This window comes from Scyliorhinus torazame, chromosome 2 (genome assembly GCF_047496885.1).
Source record: "Scyliorhinus torazame isolate Kashiwa2021f chromosome 2, sScyTor2.1, whole genome shotgun sequence".
NCBI classification, from domain to species: Eukaryota; Metazoa; Chordata; class Chondrichthyes; order Carcharhiniformes; family Scyliorhinidae; genus Scyliorhinus; species Scyliorhinus torazame.
The window spans coordinates 380,619,893-380,645,801 of record NC_092708.1 but is presented as its reverse complement, the minus strand read 5'-3'; the positions used below and the strand labels follow the sequence as shown (position 1 = coordinate 380,645,801).

Genomic DNA, 25,909 nt, shown 5'->3' with positions numbered 1-25,909 from the left:
AGGAATGATGTGAGATCCTTGAGCTGGTGCAATAGAGATTTATCAGAATGGTTTCAAGGATGGTAGATTTTAGCTACAAGGTTAGATTGGAGAAGCTGGTATTGTTCTCCTTGGAGCAAAGGAGATTGAGGGGAGATTTGACAAATGTGTCCAAGATTATGACTGGTGTAAATAGAGTAAACAAAGACAAGCTGTTCCCATTAGTGGTGGGATAAGAACTAGAGGACACATACTTAAGGTTTTGGGCAAGAGATATACAGGTAATTTGAGAAATCATGGGCGAAATTCTCCGGAAACGGCGCGAAGTCCACCGACTGGTGCCCAAAACGGCGCAAATCAGACGGGCATCGAGCCGCCCCAAAGGTGCGGAATGCTCCGCATCTTTGGGGGCCAAGCCCCAACCTTGAGGGGCTAGGCCCGCGCCGGACGAATTTCCGCCCCGCCAGCTGGCGGAAAAGCCCTTTGGTGCCCCGCCAGTTGGCGCGGAAATGACATCTCCGGGCGGCGCATGCACGGGAGCATCAGCGGCCGCTGACAGCTTCCCACGCATGCGCAGTGGAGGGAGTCTCTTCTGCCTCCGCCATGGTGGAGACCGTGGCGGAGGCGGAAGGGAAAGAGTGTCCCCACGGCACAGGCCCGCCCACAGATCGGTGGGCCCCGATCGCGGGCCAGGCCACAGTGGGGGCACCCCCTGGGGCCAGATCGCCCCGCGACCCCCCCAGGACCCCGGAGCCCGCCCGCGCCGCCTTGTCCCGCCGGTAAGATAGGTGGTTTAATTTACGCCGGCGGGACAGGCATTTTAGCGGCGGGACTTCGGCCCATCCGGGCCGGAGAATCGCGCGGGGGGGCCCACCAACTGGCGCGGCGCGATTCCCGCCCCCGCCGAATCTCCGGTGCCGGAGACTTCGGCAACCGGCAGGGGCGGGATTCACGCCAGCCCCCGGCGATTCTCCGACCCGGCGGGGGGTCGGAGAATCTCGCCCCATATCTTTCATTATAGTATTATTACTGCTTGACTGCTTCTCCAACCCATCATTATTACAGTGGGGGGCCTGCAAGTTCACATTTTGCTTGACAGCTCTCAGATTGTATTAAGAGATTAGCTGTATTTGTTATTGGGTGGGTGTGTTGTTTATCTTGTTTTGTTCCTTCTCATACCTGGTGGTTAAAATTATAAATGCCTTAGTAAAATATTTTCTAAAAATATAAGAGATTAGCTGTCCTTAATGTGGGGCTTTGGATGTGAATGTTTGTTTCTATAAGGGATTAAGTACTTCAAGAGGTTTAAATGTATGGAACAGTAAGAGTGGGTTTTATGTAGTACAGCCTTAAATAGATACTTGGAACTTATTTAATTTCATCTCAGCCTGGCTACTTGTCGATGTCTTATTAATTACATTGTTAAGATTTGACAATTACATTGTTAAAGGAAACAGGTGAAGGGTATTTGAACAAATACAAATAGGGTTGGGAATATTTTAAGTTTTGATTTTTTTGTTATGGTGTCCCTTTCATTTTTTGTCTTTTGTTTAATTTATTGATTTTTGGGGGCGATACGGTGGCACAGTGGTTCTTAACAATAGACAATGGCAAACATTCAAAGAGTGCATGGGTGAACTGCAACAATTGTTCATTTCTCGGGGGCAGCACAGTGGTGCAGTGGTTAGCACTGCTGCCTCATGGCACTGAGGATCCGGGTTTGATCCCGGCCCCGGGTCACTGTCCGTGTGGAGTTTGCACATTCTCCCCGTGTCTGCATGGGTTTCACCCCCACAACCCAAAAGATGTGCAGGGTAAGTGGATTGGCACGCTAAATTGTCCCTTAATTAGTAAACACAAATTGGGTACTCTATCTTTATTAGAAAAAAAATAACAATTTATTGAATTTTGAGAGACTATAAATAAGGATAGCTGGGGCACTGAGTCTATGTGCTGAGTGTTCACACTGAACAAAGTCAATCAGCTCTCTCAGCAAGGAAAGGCTCTGTGTTTTAGTTTTTATTTCACCAACTGGTGTGGATCCTCTTAACAATCCTGAGGTCTGCCCATAGCGAATGCTGAGTGAGTTCACATGGAGGGTATAAGGGCAAAGGGGGTAGGTGGGGGCATGGGTTGGCAGTGAGTTAGCATGGGGGCTATAAGTGGGCCATAGAGGGCAGATAGAGTGGCATAGATTGCATGCAGGATATAAGAAGCCATAGGGGTGGGTAGAGGGACACAGGCAATAATCCAAGCCAACGTTACAGAACCCAGGAAAGTCATCAATCAGTTCCAAACTGCAAAGGAAATTAATTTTGACTAAAGTTAGTCAAGTTGCTAATGGGCAGCAGTTCACAATACAATCTTGTCCTGACATTAGGTATTGATTCGTTCGATTGAAATAAGCTCCAGGGCAAGCATCAATAAAATAACCTATTGAATTGGTGTGGTGAGATGGAGCTATGCACTGCATCTCCCTGGCCATACATGGACTTACAGTTTGATGCAACATTTAAAAGGTTTTGCAATCTTATCTTGGTTTATACGTAGGTAAAGATAAATGCAAAAAAAACTCTAATAACAATCATTACCACTATTTTGGTCCATATTTTCTTTGACTTGGTCAAGGAGCTCCTGAGCATCTCTGACTGCCAGGTCATCACCTTCTTCTTCAGTTTCTTCAGCTTCCTCCACATCAGGTTGTGTAGTTTTTAATTCCTAAAATGATGAATATTTAGTTTCAAACACTAAAGCTGTAAAAATTAAAATAAAAAAAATTTAAGAGTACCAAATTCTTTTTTTTCCAACTAAGGGGCAATTTAGCGTGGCCAAACCCACCTACCATGCACATCTTTGGGTTGTGGGGGGTGAGACCCAAGCAGACACGGGGAGAATGTGCAAACCCCACTTGGACAGTGACTCGGGGCCGGGATCGAACCTGGGTCCTCAGCGCCGTGAGGCATCGGTGCTAACCACTGAGCCACCGTGCCACCCTCAAAGCTGTAAAAATAACCAACATTATCTTTGTAAAGTGGGCCTCAGTTAACCCACAAACGTTCCGTTGGCGAAAGCAATGTTGGCATCAGCCACTTCTGGTCTGTACTGAGTCACAAACGTAGGGGCTGATTTAGCACACTGGGCTAAATCGCTGGCTTTTAAAGCAGACCAAGGCAGGCCAGCAGCACGGTTCAATTCCCGTACCAGCCTCCCCGAACAGGCGCCGGAATGTGGCGACTAGGGGCTTTTCACAGTAACTTCATTGAAGCCTATTTGTGACAATAAGCGATTTTCATTTCATTTTTTCATTTAATTTCATCTCAGTCAGGGTGGAAGAAAGTATGCCCAATTGGCTTCAGTGCCTCTGGGCTAAGGGAGGACCAGGCGAACCCTAGTTTACCGATCAACTGCTAGCCAGCAACTCCTCTTCTGGAAAGAACATGAAGTGTGCGATCATCCGCAGATAACAGGACTGTGATTCACCCATGGTTAAATAACTTGCTGCCAGTTGCTACCTCGGCTTACACATAAAGAACAGACACATTGATGAGGTGCCTGAGGGAACTGGCACCCACAAAACCATGCTCTAGCTATCCAGGAGAAAAATAAACTTGCAAAAAAAAAACAGAAAACACAGCATGCTTGTAACATTGCAATATGTCTGGAAAAGCCGACCAATGAAGTTTGCACAGGGGTAAGTGACCACAGAGAAATAACAATGATCCCAATTGTGTAAATGGGATGAGGTGTGAGGAAGGTTTAGGGAAGCTCAAGTGTTACACTTGCCACATTGGGAAATTAAGGTGGATAACATGGACACATGTAATATATAACACAGTTTAGTTTATTGCTTCAAAGTGAGCCAGGGGAAATGGAGCAGATGGCATGAATAGAAATTAATTCAAAGTAAACTTAAACTTAGTTCAGGAATAAAAAGTTTGCTCACAAAGTGAATTGTGTGGGGAATAATCTACCAGGCAGGGTAGAGGAAACAAGAACAGTGGGATTGTTTAACATAATATTGGATGGTCCAATTAGAAAGTGAAGGAACTGGAAGGATGAATTAAGATGGGTCAAGTGGTTCTTTCTCATTTTTGACCCTTCTTATGTCAAGTTAGAGTAAACATACCAGATTTGCTATAGCCCCTTCAATGACATCTTTTATTTTGATATGGTGTAGCTTGTAGTACTTGGCCAACTTTTCTGCCACCGAGCTTTTCCCCACTGCAGGGGGTCCCAGAATAGCGACTTTTAGCGGCTGTGAAAAATAAAATAATTACCAAAACACATTTGTGCATTTGTGAAGACATCCTACAAGGCTTTCAGAGGAAAAAGCAAATATTCCTCAGCGGGAAGACAGAAAACAAACATGGCGGTAGCAGGGCTGAAATGCCTTATTGGCTAATTTAGCGAACAGCCAGGCTCCGAATTTAACTTCCGCCGTGTTTTGGGTGGATGAATGTGAGGTAGTATTTTAACTCCCAGGCCTCAGTGTAACACCATCGATCACACACGAGGCGAGACGGAGAGAACTTCAATCGAGGCTTTATTGAGCAGACTTGTTCAGACTTGTTCCCCAGCAGCTCAGTCACAGAATGCAGCTGCGGGGAGTAAAACGGGTTATTTTACCCCGCCTATCTGGGTGGAGCCCAGTAGGCGGCAGATCCAATCGGGGCCCAGCACTTGTCCTCCAAAGCTCCTTGGCATTCATCGTGTACCGTATAACCCCTAATACATACCACCACACTCAGTCCACTCTCCACCCATGTGGAAAGGTGGGAAGTAATTATTGGCCTCCAGCACAGAAGATGTGGGGGAAAGGCAAAGGGGCTTCAGGAAGTTTTTGTTGGAGGGAAATCTGAGAGGGAGGAGAGGTGTTGTCTTTCCTTGTAGGGCCCAGAGGGGTACTCTGATTATTTAGTAAGTTATTTAGCAATGAAGCAGAGATGTTAAAAAGCAATGCATTTCAAACATTCAGGCCCATAAAATTCAAACCAGGTAAAGAGAAATATAAAAATAAATATGGGCGGAGTAACTTTGCGGACCAGATTGCCAGCTCTTGGGAACTGCGTGTAGCACTGGCTGAAGGTTTGAACAGCCCTGGTCGAGGTTCACCTGTAAAGAATGGTCATTTGGATGAGATAACAGAGGGACGCCAACTGTAATCCAGAATGATCCAAGGTCTTCGAAACAGAATGGGAAAAATTGGAGAGGCAGGGGACTACAATAGAAATAAACACCACACTCTTCTAACTTTCAGTATATATCCAGAGCAAAATAACAGTAAGGTTTCTCACTGTCCATAGGGAAATAATGAATGGCCCAAAGTGGGTGAGTGTGGGTGGTGACAAAACATCTTTATTGAGTGCAATAAAAGTTGAAAATGCTGGAAACACTCAGCAGGCAGGGCAGTGTTTGTGAAGAGAGAAACAACGTTAACAGTTCAAGTCGATGCCCTTCCATTGGAGTGCGTTTGTTTCTGTTTTCCCAACAGTTCAGTCTTTCTATATATGAAGGAAATAAACATGAAGAATATAAAATTCCAGATATTTAAATAGCTTAGTGAACTACTGTAAAAAGATCTCCACGAGAAATTATAAAAACTGAGATAATGAACCACTTTACCAGAAGCGTTCGAGATTGCTTGTATTCTTTGATAAGGTTCTGAATGTTCTCCACAATGCCGGCTTCAGCCACCCAGTGAATGTTGAAGTTTTCCCTGATGTAAAAGGCCTCCATTGTCAGATTCACCATCAAGTGATCAAGATCCGATTGCTGTTGGAACAGAAAGCAAATTTAAAGTTTTAAACTTCGGCTTTTGAAAGATGAAATTAAATAAAGAAAATGCTTCAAGGAAGTTTTGTCTTGTGGGTGAAGCTAAAATTACATTGGCAATGTCCCAGGTGTGCAAGGTGAAAGATTCTGGTGAAACATGTTAAAAAAGTGGTAATCTGAAATAAAAATTGAAAATGCCAGAAATATTCAGCAGGTGGAGAGAGAAATAAAGTTAAAGGAGTGCAGCACAGTGGCTAGCACTGCTGCCTCACAGCGCAAGCAATGGACCAAAGTTCAATTCTGGCCTTGGGTGACTGTGGAGTTTGCACTTTCTCTCTGTTTCCGCGTGGGTTTCTTCCGGGTGCTCCGGTTTCCTCCCACTGTCCAAAGATGTTCAGGTTAGGTGGATTCGCCATGTTACAAAATTGCCCCTTAGTGCCCAGGGATGTGCAGGTTAGGTGGGATTACCGGGATAGGGCAGGGGAGTGGGCCTAAAAGGGGTGCTCTTTCAGAGGGTCAATGCAGACTTGATGGCCTCCTTCTGCACTGTAAGGATTCTATGGTTAACACTTCAGGTCAAAGACACGTTATCAGAAATCTAAAGGACTATTGATCTTAAACGTTTCACTCCACACATGATGCCTGACCTGTTGGATATTTCAAGCATTTTCTGTTTCTAAGCCACTGAACACATGAGCAAGGCTTTTCTTTTTCAGATAATGAAGGAGCTCCTCTCTGTTTCTGTATTCTATAGTTTGCAATACCCACTACTTGAAATATTTGTAGAAAATAAGCCAGTGTCACCCCCTCCCTCTCTCTTACACCCACAGCACCCATAGTATGTTTGCAACTGTTCCTGCCTCATGCCTTCTTTTCCGATCATTTGTCGAGTTTTATTCTGCTCCCTCTTAAGTCTGCCAGCCAACTTGTCATTGCCTCCAATTTATTTCTATTCTTGCTTCCCACATTCTCCGGCCTTGTGTCTTCCTTTCAATCTACTTAGCCAACTTCTCTTTTTCTTCCTGCCCTTTCCCTTCCCAGCAGTAAGTGCAGCTTACAGAAACAAAGGCCATATAAATAAGGGGTTGGATTCTCCGATTTGGAGACTATGTCCCCCACGCCGGCGTGGGAACGGTGGCATTTTACGCCAGGAAAACTGGTGCAAAATGGCCACCTATTCTCCGTTTGGCTGGGGGCTAGCAGGATGGCAGCGTAGAGCACCCGCTCTAGCTGCCGATACGGCCTGGAGAATTGCCGGGTCCATGGCCGCGCATGAGCACGGTGGCGGCCTGCAGCAGCCGTGCCGTGCTTCATGGCAGGTGCAGGTCGCGGACCTGGCCCACGAAATAGCCTCCCACTTCGGCCGGCTCGCACGAACCCGGACCGCCCCACCTCAGTGCCCCCAGCCCCGAATAATGTCCTACTCACGGATTGGCCCACCCCCGACTGTGGCGGTGCTAGACTGAGTCCGCAGCCGCCACGCTGTGTTCCTGACGGGTGAGACCATGAGAGACCCACGCCATCGGAAGCTCAGCTGGTCGGGGACGGAGCATCGGGTTGCGGGCCTCACACAATGGCTTGAAGTCGTGGATACGTGGTGCGGTGTACTCGGAGAGTATGCCGCTTTGGAGGGGGCGAGCAGTGTGGAAGTGGCCCCGTCCCTGATTCTGTCGGGAATTTGGATTCTGCGGCCTGTCGCCGAGCGTAATTCCGGGGTCGGCGACTGGAGAATCCAGCCCAAGATTTTCAAATATGGATGCTACAGAAGAAGGTACATTCAGCAGTGAAACTGTTTTGGAAATAACCTGCTTTCTTTGTTCACAGGACATGGGTAACACTCGCAAAACTGCAAAGGCCATGGAAAGCCTATTTGTCACTTTAATGAATACAATAGAAATTCAACCGTTAAGCATGAGCATGGTGAAAGATCAAAATAAATGGTGTACTGACTGTCAAGTCATAGCTGAGTAGGGCATCTCCTTCAGGAACGTGTTGGATCTTGCCAGGTCCAAGCTTGCTGACCGCCTGTTAGGATAATTATAAATTATATTCACTAGGTACTGAATTTGAGATTAAACTATTCTTTACTGATCTCTCATTGCCTCACATTTGGAGGCATTGTCTTAAGATAGAATTAAGCAATACAGACCAGGAGATCAATCGCTAAATTGCTATGCATATAAAAACTTTATCCTATGATGTGAGGAATGTATGTATTATCATGTCTAAATGTCTCAAAAGCACTTCACGCAATGAATCACTTTTGAAGTCTATTGACTGATATAAACATAAGAGGCATATGTACGGCACCAATTACATCTCACAAATAGAACTGAGGTAAATGACCAGCATTGGTTGAGAGAAATGTGGATCAGGACACCAAGAGAACTCTGTATTTCTTTTAAAAGTGCCATTGCAACTTTAACGGTCCACATGAAGCACTGCAACAGATACCCAATATGTTAGCTCAAGGACACAATGTCCAACAATGCAGAGGCTGGTAAGCACTCAATTTTGCAGCACTGGCCCCCATGCCAGTGGGGTGCCACGATCCCCATCCCAAACCATTTTGTATAAGGAGGACAGTTGACCACTAGAAAATGAGGGGCAATCAACTGAGGCCAATTATAATTAATTATGCAACCTACTTGGGCCTCATTTCCAAGCTGACAAGAATTTCCAGCCAGCAATGAGGACAGCCCAAGCTTTCCCAGAGCTCAAGGGGCTCAGGGCTGGGGAGTGGCCTCAATGGATTGTGAGGAACCCAGTTCCCGATCCATAAATGAATAAGTTCAAGGCTGACTTATTCAACCAGTTTCGTGGAAATGGAGGTGCAGGGAGGGTTGGTCACACATTTTGCAGGTACAGCAAGCAATTAGGATGGCAAATGGAAGGTTGAACTTTATTGCACGGTGGGAACTGAGTATAAAAGGAAGTCTTGTTACAACTGTAGAATTCTATGGTCCTAGGGGAAATGCTAAGACCACATCTAGAGTACCATGTACAATTTCGATTTTGCTATTTAAGGAGGACTATATACATTTGTTGGAAGCAATTCAGAGAAGGTCACTAGGTTGACTCCTTGTAAATGTCTGAGCGACAAGGGAGTCAAAGGTTATAGTGTCAGGCAGGAAGGTGGAGTTAAGACCACAATCAGATCAACCATGATCTTATTAAATAGCAGATCAGGCTCAAGGGTCCAACTGGCCAGTCCTGCTCCCATTTATTATGTTCTGCTGGTTGAAATTAAGTTAATGCAAGCAACAATCTGACATTAGAAGTATTTATATGCTATTATGATTGATATACCTCATAGGATTACATGAAACTTATCTACTGGATTTTAACAGTTATAACAGTGACCAAGGGTGGGATTTTCCACCTCCCTCTCCGCGGCATGTTTTGCACAGGCAGCCCATTGGCTGGTGGCATGGTCCTGCGACTGACAATGGGGTTTCCCGTTGTTCGCAGTGCCGTCACCAGGATCCCATGGCGGGACATCGCTGTCGGCAGGACCGGAAAGTGCTGCCAGCTGGAACAGCCTATCCTGCCTTAAACTTCCAAAATATTGGCTGTAAAGCATTTTGAAGTAGCCTGGGGAAGTGAAAGGTGACATATAAATGCACATTTTTCTTTCAGGAAAAGATCTCTAAATGTTTACCTTGACAATCTCTTTCAGCTTGTGCTTTGAGTCATCCAGTGCAAGAATATAGTATGATTTTGGCTTGCGTTCCATTACATTCTGCAACACTCTGCAAAATAAGGCCAAAAAAAGTCATTCCTTTGAATCAACATAATCATACATTCACTGGTCCATGTGTTTACTGGTACTAGAATAGCCACATGGTGGCCTTCCAATCTGCCTGGAAAATTGAGATAATTTACTAAACAAAAATAATCATCCTTCCAGTGGCGGCATGTAGGTGGAGGTCGCACGTTAGGTGGTTCCTGCTCGATGCTCCGGTTTTTGGGCTTTTCTGCCCGGTTTCAGGGGTAGTTTTTGAATGAGCTAGTGCAGGAAGGTATAAAGAAGGTGGGAGGTGTCAAAGACCCAGAAGAAGGGTACTGGAAAGGAGAGGGCGAGCAAATGTCTGCCGTCGAGTGAGTTGGTGAGTCCGGCAGGAAAAAAGATGGCGGAGGTTGGGTCACTGGGTGGGCACGTTCCCCTCACAGTGGACTGAGGTAATGGCAGGGCAATTTAATAGGCAGTTCGCCAAGCACATGGAAGGGGATGATGGCCATGATGAAGGAGTGGGTGGAGGAGGCAATCGTCCCGGTAAAGGCGGCAGTGTTGAAGATGTCAGTCGAGGTGCGGGAGCAAGGGGTGAAGGTGAAAGAGGTGGAGGAGGCTCTGTCACAGCACAGTGACCAGTTCACCTTGATGGGTGGGGCAGAGGCCAACAATGGTGGAGCTAAGGTGAAGACCTGGAGAACAGATCAAGGCATCAACATTTATGGGTCAAGGGCCTGCCGGAGGGAGTGGAGGGCCCAAGGTCGACCGAGTACTTTGCAAAGATGCTGACAGAGCTGTGGGGCAGGGGGGAAGAACCCTCCCGATATGAGTTGGTCATGGCACATCAGTCTCTCAGGCCGAAGCCAAATGAGCCACCAAGGGCGGTCATAATCTGCTTCCACAAGTTCCATGTTAAGGAAAAGGTCATGAGTTGGGCAAAACAGAGGCGAGAGGTGAGGTGGGAAGGCGTTGGTATACGAAAATACCAAGACTTGTAGGCGGAGTTGCCGAGAAGGCGAGCGGCCTTCGGACAGGTGAAGACGGCACTGTACAGCAACTGCATGAAGATTGGAGTGGTCCACCCTGCGAAGATGAGAGTGACACACAACTCGAGGGATTTCTATTTCAAAATGGTGGAGGGTGCGGAGGGGTTTGTGAAGGCTGAAGGATTGGACTGAAATGAGAGATGGGACTGGGACTGGGACTTGGATTGAGGGGATGGGGACTGTGCTTTGTCTTTATCTTTTTCTCTGTTTCTCGTTTGTTTTGATGGAGCGGTTGTATGATTTTTCTGTTTATGGAACGGGGGAGTGTAGTTTCTCTTTGTTTATAGTTATTTACGTGTATTGGGCTTATTTCTTTTTTCTGGGGGCGCAGTTTTGCACTGTTTTTTAGGGGCCGGGTTACTGGGAAGGGGAATGGGAGGAGCGGGGGCTCGGGCAGGGGCCTCCGCACTAGCAAGTGGGGGTTGGCTAGTGAACGGGAGTGTGGTTGGGTGCGGCCCGCGGTCGTTGGAACCTGGTTGAACAGGTTTCGATGGACCTGGGAGGTGTGAAAGGTGGGGGAAGGGGATCGATACTGGAAGAGGTGTCTGCAAGAGTAGAGGGTGGGGTTTGCGGGCACTGGCAACGGCGCTGCTGCCGATGGCCCCAGGAAAGCATTTGGTGAGTCCGATGTGGTGGCCACTTTGAAGATTTGGAGGCAGTTTAGACAGCACTTTAAGCTGGGGGCCGGTTCAGGGGTGATGCCGATGGGGAATCATGGGTACCAGCTGGGTGGATAGATGCAAGGTTATGGAGATGGGACGAGAGGGAGATTAAGGAAATTAAGGATTTGTTCCTGGGGGGCGATTTGCAAGTTTAGAGGAGCTGGGAGAGAAGTATGGGTTGGCAAGGGGGAACGGTTCAGTTATAAGCTGGAGGACGGTGTTTAGCACAATCTCGGGGGTCTGACATGTGTATGTGGAGCCCGGTCCCCTAGAAACCATGGGCTAAATTCTCCATCCTGAGGCTAAGTGCCATGGGAGTTTCACAACCTGAAAATCGGCGCGAACCTCTCACCAATTCCGGTACCAGTGAAGGGCTAGCACGGCGCCACATGACACGCCCGCGGACCGCTCCAAAAATGGCCAAAGAATTGCCGGGTCCCAGGCCGCGCACGAGCAGGGCTGACGACCTGCACCAGTCGGGCTGGAAAACATGGTGCCGGCCGTGCTCGATCCCTAACCTGCCAACCGCGACCCCACAGCCCAACCCCTAGCCACCCCCCACCAGTTCCCCCAGCTTAGCTGAAGCACCCCCCGGTGAGCGGGCCAGATCCCGAATGAGTGTGGCGGCGCTGGACACTGTCCGTAGCCGGCATGCTGGAGTTTGTGACCCTGGAAAAGGTGGTTCTACAATTGTTGGGATTTGTTCATCAGACACTTTCATAGAACATAGAACATATTATTTGTGATACATCCAGGGGACCAGAGTAGAGAGATAGAAGGCTTGCCTCTAAGGAAAGTGGAAAGAAACTTCCGATACCTGGGGATTCAGATCGCTAGGAGCTGGGGAACCTTGCACAGACTTAATCTGACACGGTTGGTAGAACAAATGGAGGAGGACTTCAAGAGGTGGGACATGCAGCCTCTATCGCTGGCGGGCAGGGTGCAAGCAATTAAGATGATGGTCCTCCCGAGGTTCTTATTTGTATTTCAATGTCTCCCTATACTAATCACTAAGACCTTTTTTAATAAAATAGACAGGAGCATCACGAGCTTCGTGTGGGCAGGGAAAGTTCCGAGAGTAAGGAGGGGGTTCCTTCAGCGTAGTAGGGACAGAGGAGGATTGGCACTACCGAACTTGGGCGATTACTATTGGGCCGCCAATGTGGCAATGATACGTAAATGGATGATGGAGGGTGAGGGAGCGGCGTGGGAAAGACTGGAGAGAAAGTCCTGTAAAGGGACGAGTTTAGAGGCGCTGGTGACGGCGCCGCTACCGATCTCACCTAAAAAGTTTACCACGAACCCGGTGGTGGCGGCAACATTGAATATCTGGGGACAGTGGAGGCGACAGAGAGGGGTGCGGGGAGCCCTGGTGGGGTCCCCAATCAGGAACAACCATAGGTTCGCCCCAGGAAGAATGGATGGAGGATTTCAGAGCTGGTTCCAGTTGGGAATTAGGAGGGTGGGAGATTTATTTATAGATGGGACTTTTGCGAGCTTGGGAGCATTGGAGGAAAAGTATAAGTTGCCCCGGGGAAATTTCTTGAGATATATGCAGGTGAGGGCATTTACTAGACAACAGGTGAGGGAATTTCCATTGCTCCCGACACAGGGGATACAGGACAGGGTGCTTTCAGGGGTGTGGGTCGGAGAGGGCAAGGTGTCAGAGATTTACCGAGAGATGAGGGAAGAGGGGGAGGAGTCGGTGGGCGAACTAAAAGGAAAGTGGGAAGAAGAACTAGGGGAGGAGATAGAGGAGGGTATGTGGGCTGATGCCCTAAGCAGGGTAAATTCCTCTTCCTCATGCGCCAGGCTTAGCCTGATTCAATTTAAGGTGCTACATAGAGCACACATAACGGGAGCAAGATTGAGCAGGTTCTTTGGAGTGGAGGACAAATGTGGGAGGTGTGGCGGGAGCCCGGCAAACCACGCACATATGTTTTGGGCATGCCCGGCACTGGAAGGGTATTGGAAGGGAGTGACGGGAGTGATTTCGCGGGTGGTGAAGGCCCGGGTCAAACCAGGCTGGGGGTTAGCTCTATTTGGAGTTGCGGAAGAGCCGGGAGTGCAGGAGGCGAAAGAGGCCGACGTTGTGGCCTTTGCGTCCCTAGTAGCCCGGCGCAGGATCCTACTCATGTGGAAGGAGGCGAAACCCCCCGGACTGGAGGCCTGGGTAAATGATATGGCGGGGTTCATTAAACTGGAGCAGATAAAGTTTGCCCTGAGAGGATCGGCTCAAGGGTTCACCAGGCGGTGGCAGCCATTTCTCGACTACCTAGGGGAACGTTAGAGGGAAGACAGATGACCAGCAGCAGCAACCCAGGGGGAGGGGGGGGGGGAGGGGGGTTTAGTTTAGGTCAAAGATAAAGGGGTTTTGTTACTTGTGTATTGTTTAAAATTTCTGTATTGTTATTGTTGCGTTTGCTTTGTAAGAGGGAAAAATTGTTGTTTGGGAAAAAATTTTCAATAAAACATTTATAAAAAAAAAAACATAGAACATAGAACAATATAGCGCAGTACAGGCCCTTCGGCCCACGATGTTGCACCGAAACAAAAGCCATCTAACCTACACTATGCCATTATCATCCATATGTTTATCCAATAAACTTTTAAATGCCCTCAATGTTGGCGAGTTCACTACTGTAGCAGGTAGGGCATTCCACGGCCTCACTACTCTTTGCGTAAAGAACCTACCCCTGACCTCTGTCCTATATCTATTACCCCTCAGTTTAAGGCTATGTCCCCTCGTGCTAGCCATTTCCATCCGCGGGAGAAGGCTCTCACTGTCCACCCTATCTAACCCTCTGATCATTTTGTATGCCTCTATTAAGTCTCCTCTTAGCCTTCTTCTCTCTAACGAAAACAACCTCAAGTCCATCAGCCTTTCCTCATAAGATTTTCCCTCCATACCAGGCAACATCCTGGTAAATCTCCTCTGCACCCGTTCCAAAGCCTCCACGTCCTTCCTATAATGCGGTGACCAGAACTGTACGCAATACTCCAAATGCGGCCGTACCAGAGTTCTGTACAGCTGCAACATGACCTCCTGACTCCGGAACTCAATCCCTCTACCAATAAAGGCCAACACTCCATAGGCCTTCTTCACCACCCTATCAACCTGGGTGGCAACTTTCAGGGATCTATGTACATGGACACCTAGATCCCTCTGCTCAGCCACACTTTCAAGAACTTTTCCATTAGCCAAATATTCCACATTCCTGTTTTTCCTTCCAAAGTGAATCACCTCACACTTCTCTACATTAAACTCCATTTGCCACCTCTCAGCCCAGCACTGCAGCTTATCTATATCCCTCTGTAACCTGCTACTTCCTTCCACACTACCGACAACACCACCGACTTTAGTATCGTCTGCAAATTTACTCACCCACCCTTCTGCGCCTTCCTCTAGGTCATTGATAAAAATGACAAACAGCAACGGCCCCAGAACAGATCCTTGTGGTACTCCACTTGTGACAGAACTCCATTCTGAACATTTCCCATCAACCACCACCCTCTGTCTTCTTTCAGCTAGCCAATTTCTGATCCACATTTCTAAATCACCCCCAATCCCCAGCCTCCGTATTTTCTGCAATAGCCTACCGTGGGGAACCTTATCAAACGCTTTGCTGAAATCCATATACACCACATCAACTGCTCTACCCTCGTCTACCTGTTCAGTCACCTTCTCAAAGAACTCGATAAGGTTTGTGAGGCATGACCTACCCTTCACAAAGCCATGCTGACTATCCCTGATCATATTATTCCTATCTAGATGATTATAAATCTTGTCTCTTATAATCCCCTCCAAGACTTTACCCACTACAGACGTGAGGCTCACCGGTCTATAGTTGCTGGGGTTGTCTCTGCTCCCCTTTTTGAACAAAGGGACCACATTTGCTATCCTCCAGTCCTCTGGCACTATTCCTGTATCCAATGATGACATAAAAATCAAAGCCAATGGTCCAGCAATCTCTTCCCTGGCCTCCCAGAGAATCCTAGGATAAATCCCATCAGGTCCCGGGGACTTATCTATTTTCAGCCTGTCCAGAATTGCCAACACCTCTTCCCTACGTACCTCAATGCCATCTAATCTATTTACCTGGAGCTCAGCATTCTCCTCCACAACATTATCTTTTTCCTGAGTGAATACTGACGAAAAATATTCATTTAGTATCTCGCCTATCTCTTCAGACTCTACACACAACTTCCCATCCCTGTCCTTGACTGGTCCTACTCTGTCCCTAGTCATTCGCTTATTCCTGACTTTCAGGAGTTGATTACTGTTGACTGCTGAGGGGGGAAGGGTTTGGGGGTTTGGGTTTTTTTTTGTTTGTTTGTGGTTGTTGGAGGTTGTTTCTATATTGTGAAAATGTTGAAAATGTTGTTGAATAAAAATACTTTTAAAAAAAGACAAAAATAATCAACTCAAATGATAGTGATATTTCAGCAACTCTAAATTAAAGGGTGTGTTATCACCTGCCCGAGACCTACAGGGTGGACCAATTAGCCTCCCCCAGGATCCTTGTTGAATACAAGTTTCCCCGCTGAGGGACAAGGGCCCATCAGCGGAGTAAATGGATTCTTACATAAAAATGGCCCAGATGAGAGCCAAGCATGCAGAGTCCCGGCTGGGACCTAAAGTGCACTGTGTATATAGTTTAACTTAAAATAAACCTAAATTGGTGATGAGGGTAAAAGTGGAGCTACAGTCAGCGCTGCTAAAGAATGGCCAGGAATATTGCACTGCCAAAATAAGGCTTGCACTGATTTCAAAATACCACTGTCCAGGAATCTTGATGTATTCAATTATTTTTTAAAATAAATTTAGATTACCCAATTCTTTTCTTTCCAATTAAGGGGCAATTTAGCGTGGCCAATCCACCTAATCTGCACATCTTTGTGCTGTGGGGGCAAAACTCACACAGACACGGGGAGAATGTGCAAACTCCACATGGACAGTGACCCAGAGCTGGAATCGAACCTGGGTCCTCGGCGCCGGGAGGCAGCAGTGCTAACCACTGCGCCACGCTGCCGCCCCGATGTATTCAATTCTAGCGTGGAGGATTGGACGCAATAGACAAGAGCTCATGCAATACCTTTTCAGGACTAATGCTATAAGTGGCACGGGCAACACGGTGGCACAGTGGTTGGCACTGCTGCCTCATGGCACTGAGCACCCAGGTTCGATCCCGGCCCCGGGTCACTGTCTGTATGGATTGGCACATTCTCCCTGTGTCTGTGTGGGTCTCACCGCCACAACCCAAAATAATGTGCAGGGTAGGTAGACTGGCCGTGCTAAATTGCCCTTAAATGGAAAAATGTTTTAAAAATAAGTGGTGCTGAACGAGATAGTAATACTCTTGACTGCCTGTGGAACCCCACCTTCAGCATGATAAAAGTCTCGCTTACCTGCAGCCCCGGACTCCAAGACCTTTGAAGAGTTAGTTGCAATAGTGGCAAACCATTATGACCCCAAGCCGTCTGTCATCGTGCAACATTACCAGTTTAACATGGCTGAGAGGGTCCCCAGGGGAATCTGTTACCGAGTTCTTAAAGCGTTTGAGAAAACTAGCTGAGTCCGGCTGAGGAAACTAGCATGCGACTTTTCTCCTACGAGGCTTCAGCCTTTGTGTGTGCAGGGAGGGGATGTTAGAACCTTCACGAGACCTATGGGGATGGACCAATTAGCCTCCCATGAATACGACCTTTCCCACTGAGGGGCGGGGGCCCACAAGCAGAATAAATGGACTCTTACATAAAAGCGGGCTTAGATGAGAGCTGAGCAGAGGACATGAAGTTTAATTTACAATAAGCTGGGACCTGAAGTTTAATTTACAATAAACCAGGTTTCTTTACACATGTCGTTTGGACTCCTCTGTGGCCACTAAAGGGTGATCTTTGATCTCAATGGGAGGAGACACACTTGAAAAGATTGGAAGAATGAGATACGGTATAGTTGCAATACTGTACCCCTCTTTCCTGACCTGCACTCCCATTGAGAACAGCTCCCCAAAGGGATTGAGGAATCATCGCTCGTAGAACCTCTGTCCATTATAAACCTCTTTATTTATCCCCATCTCTCCTGTCCCTGTTAAAACCACAGGAAGGTGGTTGTGGAGGCCAATCATCTCAGTCCCGGTTATCATGAGTTTCAGAAGTTCTTGATGGAAATGTCCAAGGCTCAATTGTCTTTAGCTGCTTCATCAATGACCATCCCTCCATCATAAGGTCACATATAGGGATGTTTGCTGATGATTGCAGTTTTCAATTACATTTGCAAGTCCTCAGCTAATGAACCGTTCTGTTTCCACATGCAAATATCAGGGTTTCTGAGTGCCAGGCTGACCATTTCCAACAAAACAAAACTGTAATTACCTCCCCTTGATATTTAATCACATTGCTGATGTTAAATTCCCTGACATAAACATTCTGGGGGAGCTTACTATTGACTAGAAACTTAACTAGACCAGTCACATAAATATTCTGGTTACAAAAGCTTGTCAGGGAGAGAATATTCTGTGCTAAGTGACCCGATATTCTGTTTATTTTGTAATATCGATTAAGGGATAACTATTGACCGGAACACTGGGGATAAGTCCCCTTCTCCTTTTGAAATAGTAAGGATGTTTTACATGCACCTAAGAGAGCACATGGGATCTCAGTTTAATGTCTCACCTGAAAAATGGCACCTCTTTCATTCCCTCAATACTGCACTGGTGTGTCAGCCTTGATTTTGTGCTCAGGTCCTGGAATGACATTTGAACCTCAACCATCTAACTCAGAGCTGAGCTTGCTATCACCTTAGCCACAGCTGTGGTTATGTATAAAGCTGATTTTTAAAAAAATACATTTCCGTTTAACTTCCTGTACACTTTGTTCTTTAGTTCTGAAAGCAACTGTATATGCCTCAGTAAAGGCATAAACATCGGTGGAAATGAAACAAAAGAAGACAATGAGACCCCACAAGATAGAACATTGCTTGGGAAAAGTATTTGGTGTTATTTTTTAAAATGTCAATTAATATTTTTACAGCCATATTTTTTTCCCAAACATAATGAAGTCCATTGAACAAATTAAAGTAATAGAGGCTCCATTAGGCTCGGCAACTTTATTAAGTACCTGAGTTATTTAAATGAGATTCAATCATTTGTCATGATCTCTGCTAGTTCTGGGAAATGACAGGGGAGCCATAGTTGACATCACATTTAATTTAAGTTAGCACGGGCAAAATTGACCAGGGTACCTTTTCGGATCATTGTCCAACGAGTTCTATTGTAGGAATAAGATAGAAATTCATCTTGAATCTGCTTGTTAGGGGCCCTGTTTGAAATTCCGTTATGTTAAAGTAAAGGGAACTGGATACCAAGTGAGTAGGCGGTCAATAGGATACTGCCGTTTTATGGTACAGATAAAGTCTAATTTAATTCCCATTGTTTTTAGATGTTAATTAGGACAAAATCTGTAATAGATGTCAAGTTGCTGTGGTTCAGTGTCATGCCGAGATTCACTGTCAGGGTCACACTGAATAACTAATTGTGTGCTGACTATGGCTCAGTTCGTTCTCTGTCAGAAGGTTGCGAGTTCAAGTCCCATTCCAGCACTTGAGCACTAAAATCAAGCCGGATCCCCCAGTACTGAAGGAGTGTTGCACAGCTTGAGTTGGCATCTTTCATGAGACAATAAATTGAGGCCCCTTCTAGCCTCCCAGGTGAACACAAAAATCCCAATGCACTATTTCAAATAAAATTAGGGGAGTTATCCCCGTTGTCCTGGACAATATTTATCCCGCAATCAACATCACAAATCAGTTTATTATCATCTCGCTGCTGTGATGGGAACTTGGTGCAGAGAAATTGGCTGCCGCGTTACAGCATTCAAAAGTATTTTAATGGTTGTAAAGCGCTTTGGGACGACCAATGCTGTTCATGAAAGATGCTACATAAATGCAAGTCTTTCTTTTCCAACAACACTAAGTCAAAATGCAAGAAGTCAACCAGTGCTCATGATACTGTGGCCCAACAAGAGGTTAATACATCCTGCATAAAAGAGGGAACTGCTCCTCCTTCCATTTCAGTAATGTTTGGGTTTACTCTTTATTAGTGTCACAAGTAGGCCTACATTAACACTGCAATGAAGTTACTGTGAAAATCCCCTAGTGGCTACACTCCGGCGCCTGTTCGCTACACTGAGGGAGAATTCAAAATGTCCAATTCACCTAAAAAGCACGTCTTTTGGGACTTGTGGGAGGAAACCGGAGGACCCAGAGGAAACCCACACAGACATGGGGAGAACGTGCAGACTCCACACAGACAGTGACCCAAGACGGAATCAAACCTAGGTCCCTGGTGCTGTGAAGCAACAGTGCTAACCACTGAGCTACCGTCCCACCCCAGATGACGGAATCATTTTTTAAAAAAAAATTTGGAGTACCCAATTCATTTTTTCCAATTAAGGGGCAAATTAGCGTGGCCAATCCACCTATCCTGCACATCTTTGGCTTGTGGGGGCGAAACCCACACAAACACGGGGAGAATGTACAAACTCCACACGGACAGTGACCCAGAGCCAGGATCGAACCTGGGACCTCGGCATCGTGAGGCAGCAGTGCTAACCACTGTGCCACCGTGCTTACATGATGGAATAATAAGGGAAAGCACAAGCAAGCCATGCAATAAACTGGACTCAAGCTTAATTACAGCCACATGAAGAACTTATCTCCATTGTTTAATCACACCTTCAAAATATTGAAGAAAATTAGAAGTTTTAACAAATTGGCCACATAAAGTGTAGCTTTCACCTCAGGTTGATGACGTCATTGGGCAAGTCACAGCCAGTCCCTCAGATCCAATTAAAAGGCAGGTGAAGAGCTAACAGGCTTACAGGACTACAATAACAAAACAAAATACTGCAGATGCTGGAAATCAGAAATAAAAACAGGAAATGCTGGATAAACTCAGCAGGTCTGGCAGCAAGACTGTCCCATTCTGATGGTAATGACAGAATAATAATAATAATCACTTATTATCACAAGTAGGCTTCAATGAAGTTACTGTGAAAAGCCCCTAGTCGCCATATTCTGACGTCTGTTCGGGGAGGCCAGTACGGGGATTGAACCCGCGCTGCTGGACTTTTTCTGCAATACAAGCCAGCTGTTTAGCCCACTGTGCTAAACCAGAAATGCTGTATACAACCAAATTCTGTTCTTGGGATAGTTGTCTAAAATGTACTTTTTACATTAAATTAAGAAAAGAGCATTACATTGCTGATACTCTTGATTTGATGGTGAAGTTCTTCTCTTTTGTTCTATACTTACGCAGCTAAGTCTTTGACATGAATGGTCGGAACAACATTTTTACCCTCTCCAAAGCACGATATTGCTGGATTCAGCCCAAGCCAGGCCTCCTGAATACAGAAAGAAGCATTCATATGATGTCAGGATTGGCTCTACCGGCATAATATTTAAAGTATACAAACCCCATGAGAATCGTACTATTGCATTAAACAAAACAATCGCACATAATAACACTAGCAGAGCAAGGCAACATTCATTTTAGACACATCTTGTAAACAAATGTGTATGACATAATCGTCTTTGACAAATAGCCATTTGATTAGTACCCCATCCACCACAATAAACATTCTCTCCTTCCACTATCAATGCATATTGTGTATCGCCTACAAGGTGCACTGCAGCAACTCACTAAGGCTCCTTCGACAGCATCTTCCAAACCTGCATCTCTACCATCAAGAAGGACAAGGGCAATAGATGGATGGGAACACCACCACCTGCAGATTCCCCTTCAAGACACGCATCATCCTGACTTGGAACTATATCGCCATTCCTTCACTGTTGCTGGGTCAAAATCCTGGAATTCCTTCCACATAATACAGTATACAAAATAACTGATGCTATGGGGTCAAGTTATTGTTTCTGCATCATTACGACCATCACAAGATAGTGAAAAATAATAATAATAATCTTTTATTGTCACAAGTATGATAAAATCTCCTCATATTCTTTACCTTAAAAAAGTAGTGAAATATTCCTTCTTCCATTCCATACACAAGCCCAGAAGCAACAACATATGTGGCAAACTTGCGTTTCTTCTAAAATAAAAGTAATGCACAATATTTTCTTCACAAATAAACTGATTGATCAATTCAGCATTAATAGAACTAAATCATGCAGCATGTAAATAAAATAGACATTTCCAAACAATGGCCATTTAACTTTACTAATTTCTCCAGGCTGATAAACAAAGTAAATAAACTTTAAAATTATTATAATCTGCATTAAGATCAATTTAGAAATACCCGCACCCCTGCGGCGTTTTTGTGGCGGCGGAGGCTGCTCCCGATTAACTGGTGGCGCGATCCTATGGTCCCGCTGCTGTCAACGGGGTTTCTCATTGTTTGCACCCACGCTGCCGTCGGCAAGACCAGAAGGGCCAGCCGGTGGGAACAGCCAGAAAGTTCTGGCCATGGTGTAACAACAAGTCATACAAGCATTTTTTGACATCAAGCTCCATTTCATGTAATTGGCTGTCGATCTCTATCCTCACCCTATCATCAGTAGCCAGGTGCTGCCTTCACCTGTCAGCATGCATTCTTCCATCCTCATCCATCCACTGATCCCATATTGCCATTAACATGCATGAACTCCCATGCACAGACCTTACCCTACAATCAACCCTTTCACCATTCACCCTGAAAGGGGAATATTTGTTTGTCCACATTTATATTAATCATATTATATTAACATGATCCACCTAAAAAGATCAATTTCTCCACTTGATATTCTTACTGGCGACATTAAACATGTTGGACGAGGAGGCGGCCAACAGCCCCTTGTGCTATTTGATTAGATCATCGCTGAACTCCACCTTTTTTTTGTAACAAACATTTTATTAAGGCGTTTATGGTTTATAGTTGAACTCCACCTTAACTCCATTTATTTGCCATGGCTCTGTAACTATTATTAACCTACTTCATAAAAATCCAATAATCTCAGCTTTTAAGATTTCAATTGACCCTAGCCTCAATTACTTTTTAGGGAGAGAAAATTGGCATTGTGGATCAATTTGGCCATGATCTATGCAGACATTTTTTTCTTTTTTCCCAATTAAGGGGCAATTTAGCATGGCCAATTCACCTAACCTGCACATCTTTGGGTTATGGGTGAGACCCATGCAGACACCGGAAGAATGTGAAAACGCCACACGGACAGTGACCCTGGGCCGGGATCGAATCTGGGTCCTTCGCGTCGTGAGGCAGTAGTGCTAACCACTGCACCACCATGCTGCCCAAAACTGCCATATCTTTAATAATAATAATTTTTATTAGTGTCACAAGTAGGCTTACATTAACACTGCAATGACGTTACTGTGAAAATCCCCAAGTCGCAACACTCTGGCCCATGTTCGGGTACACTGAGGGAGAATTCAGAATATCCAATTCATTTCACAAGCACGTCTTTCGGAAATTGTGGGAGGAAACCGGAGCGCCCGAAGGAAACCCACACAGACACGGGGAGAATGCGCAGACCCCACACAGACAGTGACCCAAGCCGTGAATCAAACCCAGGTTTTAATGCTGTAAAGGAAAGTTAGTTGGATTCTATAGCAGTTTATTGACCCACACTGCCAATTGTGTGCTCAGGGAGCAAGTTGATAATCTGTCTAGTAAAATAAATCTATTATATGGTGTTCCGACACCCTGGGCGAGGGTGCGGTCAATTCCAGCCCTCCCTTAAACCCGGAGTCGCGACACAATTGAATTAACAAATAGGGCTCAGAAAAATACACAGGGCAGCACGGTGGTGCAGTGATTAGCACTGCTGCCTCACGGCGCCCAGATCCCAGGTTCGATCCTGGCTCTGGGTCACAGTCCGTGTGGAGTTTGTACATTCTCCCCGTGTTTGTGTGGGTTTCGCCTCCACAACCCAAAGGTATGTGCAAACTCCACACTGACAGTGACCCGGTGCCGAGATTGAATCCGGGTCCTTGGCACTGTGAGGCAGCAATGCTAACCGCTAAGCCATCATGCCACCCTTGAACAGAGTCTATAGCACAGAATTAGGCCATTTGGCTGAACTAGCTATCCTTTAAATGTATGTATCTTATTTATCATAAATACCCCAATGCTGTGTCAGGAAACAGAGGTCTTATTAAATAACCTCTATTTGTATTTGTGGGCATTCAAAATAAGGCATAGTTTTCAGTAAGTTTAATTTTGTGGTTCTGTATTTGAACGGGTTAATGACTTCAGTTTAGTTCAGTTGTGTTTTGTAATCAGAGTTTATGACAGGAGAGCAAACAAGGTTCAAAGGAAAATTAGGTTGTTGCTTAGAAAACAGGGGCTGCGACTTCCGGTTGCGGCTATGCGGAGCTAAGTCGCAGATTCGGCAGCTCCCGCAAAAAACGGACCTTTGGGCTCTTTTCAGGTCCCCCAACGCTATTTTTTCGACGTTTCCCGCTGTGGGAAGGAGAGTACAATAGTTCCCCGACAGTATATGGCTTTTACCAGGAGCGGGGCGACTAAAAAGGTGGTGGTGGACCCGAAGAAGGTGCGAGGGAAGAAGAACAAAATGGCGGCAGGCGGGGACCAGGCAGCGTGGATGCAGTGGGCACAGGAGCAACAGGAGGTTATCCAGCGCTGCTTCAGGGAGATTAAAGCGGACCTGCTTGAGCCGATGAAGGCTTCTATCGATAAGCTGCTGGAGACACAGACGGCCCAGGGGGTGGCGATCCGCGAGGTCCGACAAAAGATCTCCGACAACGAGGACGAGATCTTAGGCCTGGCAGTAAAGGTGGAGGCGCACGAGGCGCTCCACAAGAAATGGCAGGAGCAGTTCGAGGAGATGGAGAATCGGTCGGGGCAGAAGAATTTGCGGATTCTGGGCCTCCCGGAGGGGCTGGAGGGGCCGGACATGGGGGCCTATGTGGTCACCATGTTGAACTCGCTGATGGGAGCGGGGTCCTTCCAGGGGCCCCATAGAGTGCTGGCGAGGAGGCCCAAGGCTAACGAGCCTCCGCGGGCGGTGCTGGTGCGGTTTCATCGGTTCGCTGATCGGGAGTGTGTGCTCAGGTGGGCCAAGGAGAGGAGCAGCAGGTGAGAGAACGCGGAGGTTCGAATATACCAGGACTGGAGTGCGGAGGTGGCGAAGAGGAGGGCCGGGTATAATCGAGCGAAGGCGGTGCTGCACAGGAAGAGGGTGAAGTTTGGCATGTTGCAGTCGGCGCGACTGTGGGTCACCTACAAGGACCGGCACCATTATTTTGCGTCTCCAGAGGAGGTGTGGGCCTTTGTTCAGGCCGAGAAGTTGGACACAGATTGAGGGTCGGGATGGGCGTTTGAGGATTGTGGTTGATATGTTACTTTTTGAGGGGGGGGTCCTTTGTTCGTTTTTTTCTCTGGTTCGGTGAGGATGGTTAGGGCGGGTTGGGTACTGTTTTGGTTGGGTTGGTCGGGGGGGGCTCTTGGAGGGGGGTAAGCAAATGGAACAGGGGTGGATGGCCGGCAGTGAGATGGGGCTCCGCGGGGGAGGCCCGAGGCGGGGGTGAGGGGACTGGGCCTGTAAAAGGAGCTGCGTCAGAGGTGGCGGGGCCGGGGAGGTGGAATGCGCGGGCTTTTTCCCGTGCTGAAGACTGGAGAGGGCGGGGCCGGGAAGAGAGGGTTGTTTCCCGCGCTTGGGATGGAAGGAGGAGGGGGAGAGCCTGCGGATGGGGAATGGAAGAGGAAGGTGTGTCACACAATGGGAGGAGTCGAAGGAGAGGCGGGAGTGGCCGGGGTCAGCAGGAGTCAGCTGACTTGCGGAAGTGCAATGGGAGGAGTAAAGCAGCTAGGATGGGTCCTAGCCGGGGGGGGGTCGGGTTGCTGCTGCTATGGTCAAGGGGGAGCTGGAGCGAGTGGGGGGAGGGTTGAGACGGGGGTCTGCCGCCGTGGGGAACGGGCTGGGCATGGGGTGTGGGCGCGTGGCTGGCCGAGGAGGGGTTATGGCTAGTCGGCGGGGGAGGGGGGCGGGTAGCCCCCTGATCCGGCTGATAACCTGGAATGTAAGGGGACTGAACGGGCCGGTCAAGCGGGCCCGCGTGTTCGCGCACCTGAAGGGGCTGAAGGCGGATGTGGTTATGCTCCAAGAGACACACCTGAAGGTGGCAGACCAGGTAAGATTGAGGAAAGGGTGGGTAGGTCAGGTGTTTAATTTGGGGCTGGATGCCAAAAATCGAGGGGTGGCGATCTTGGTGGGAAAGAAGGTGTCATTCGAGGCGTCGAGCATTGTGGCAGACAATGGCAGTAGGTACGTAATGGTAAGTGGTAAGCTGCAGGGAGAGAGGGCGGTACTGGTCAATGTGTATGCCCCGAACTGGGACGATGCGGGTTTTATGCGGCGCATGTTGGGTCGGATCCCAGACTTGGAAGTGGGGGCCTGATAATGGGGGAAGACTTTAACACGGTGTTGGATCCGGCAATGGATCGCTCCAGGTCTAGGACGGGTAGGAAGCCGGTGGCGGCGAAAGTGCTGAGGGGGTTTATGGACCAGATGGGAGATTTGCAAGGCCGGGGCTAGGGAATTTTCATTCTTTTCACATGTGCATAAGGCTTATTCCCGGATCGGCTTTGTTATTTTGAGCAGGGCGCTGATAGCGAGAGTACAGGATACCGAGTACTCGGCGATAGCCATTTCTGATCACTCCCCACATTGGGTGGACTTAGAG

At 47.2% G+C, this 25,909-nt stretch overlaps 1 protein-coding gene across 1 annotated transcript in view; it reads right to left on the bottom strand.

The window, feature by feature from the left end:
* ak7b (adenylate kinase 7b) overlaps positions 1 to 25,909 on the bottom strand; it is a 117,821-nt gene that overhangs the window by 40,023 nt on the left and 51,889 nt on the right. Inside the window, exons 6-12 of the mRNA XM_072493578.1 lie at positions 21,216 to 21,299; positions 20,506 to 20,594; positions 9,413 to 9,503; positions 7,702 to 7,776; positions 5,602 to 5,751; positions 4,106 to 4,234; positions 2,571 to 2,697 (exon numbers count right to left, since the gene is read on the bottom strand). Of these exons, the coding sequence (XP_072349679.1) occupies positions 2,571 to 2,697; positions 4,106 to 4,234; positions 5,602 to 5,751; positions 7,702 to 7,776; positions 9,413 to 9,503; positions 20,506 to 20,594; positions 21,216 to 21,299 (745 nt within the window). The remainder of the gene's footprint in view (positions 1 to 2,570; positions 2,698 to 4,105; positions 4,235 to 5,601; positions 5,752 to 7,701; positions 7,777 to 9,412; positions 9,504 to 20,505; positions 20,595 to 21,215; positions 21,300 to 25,909) is intronic.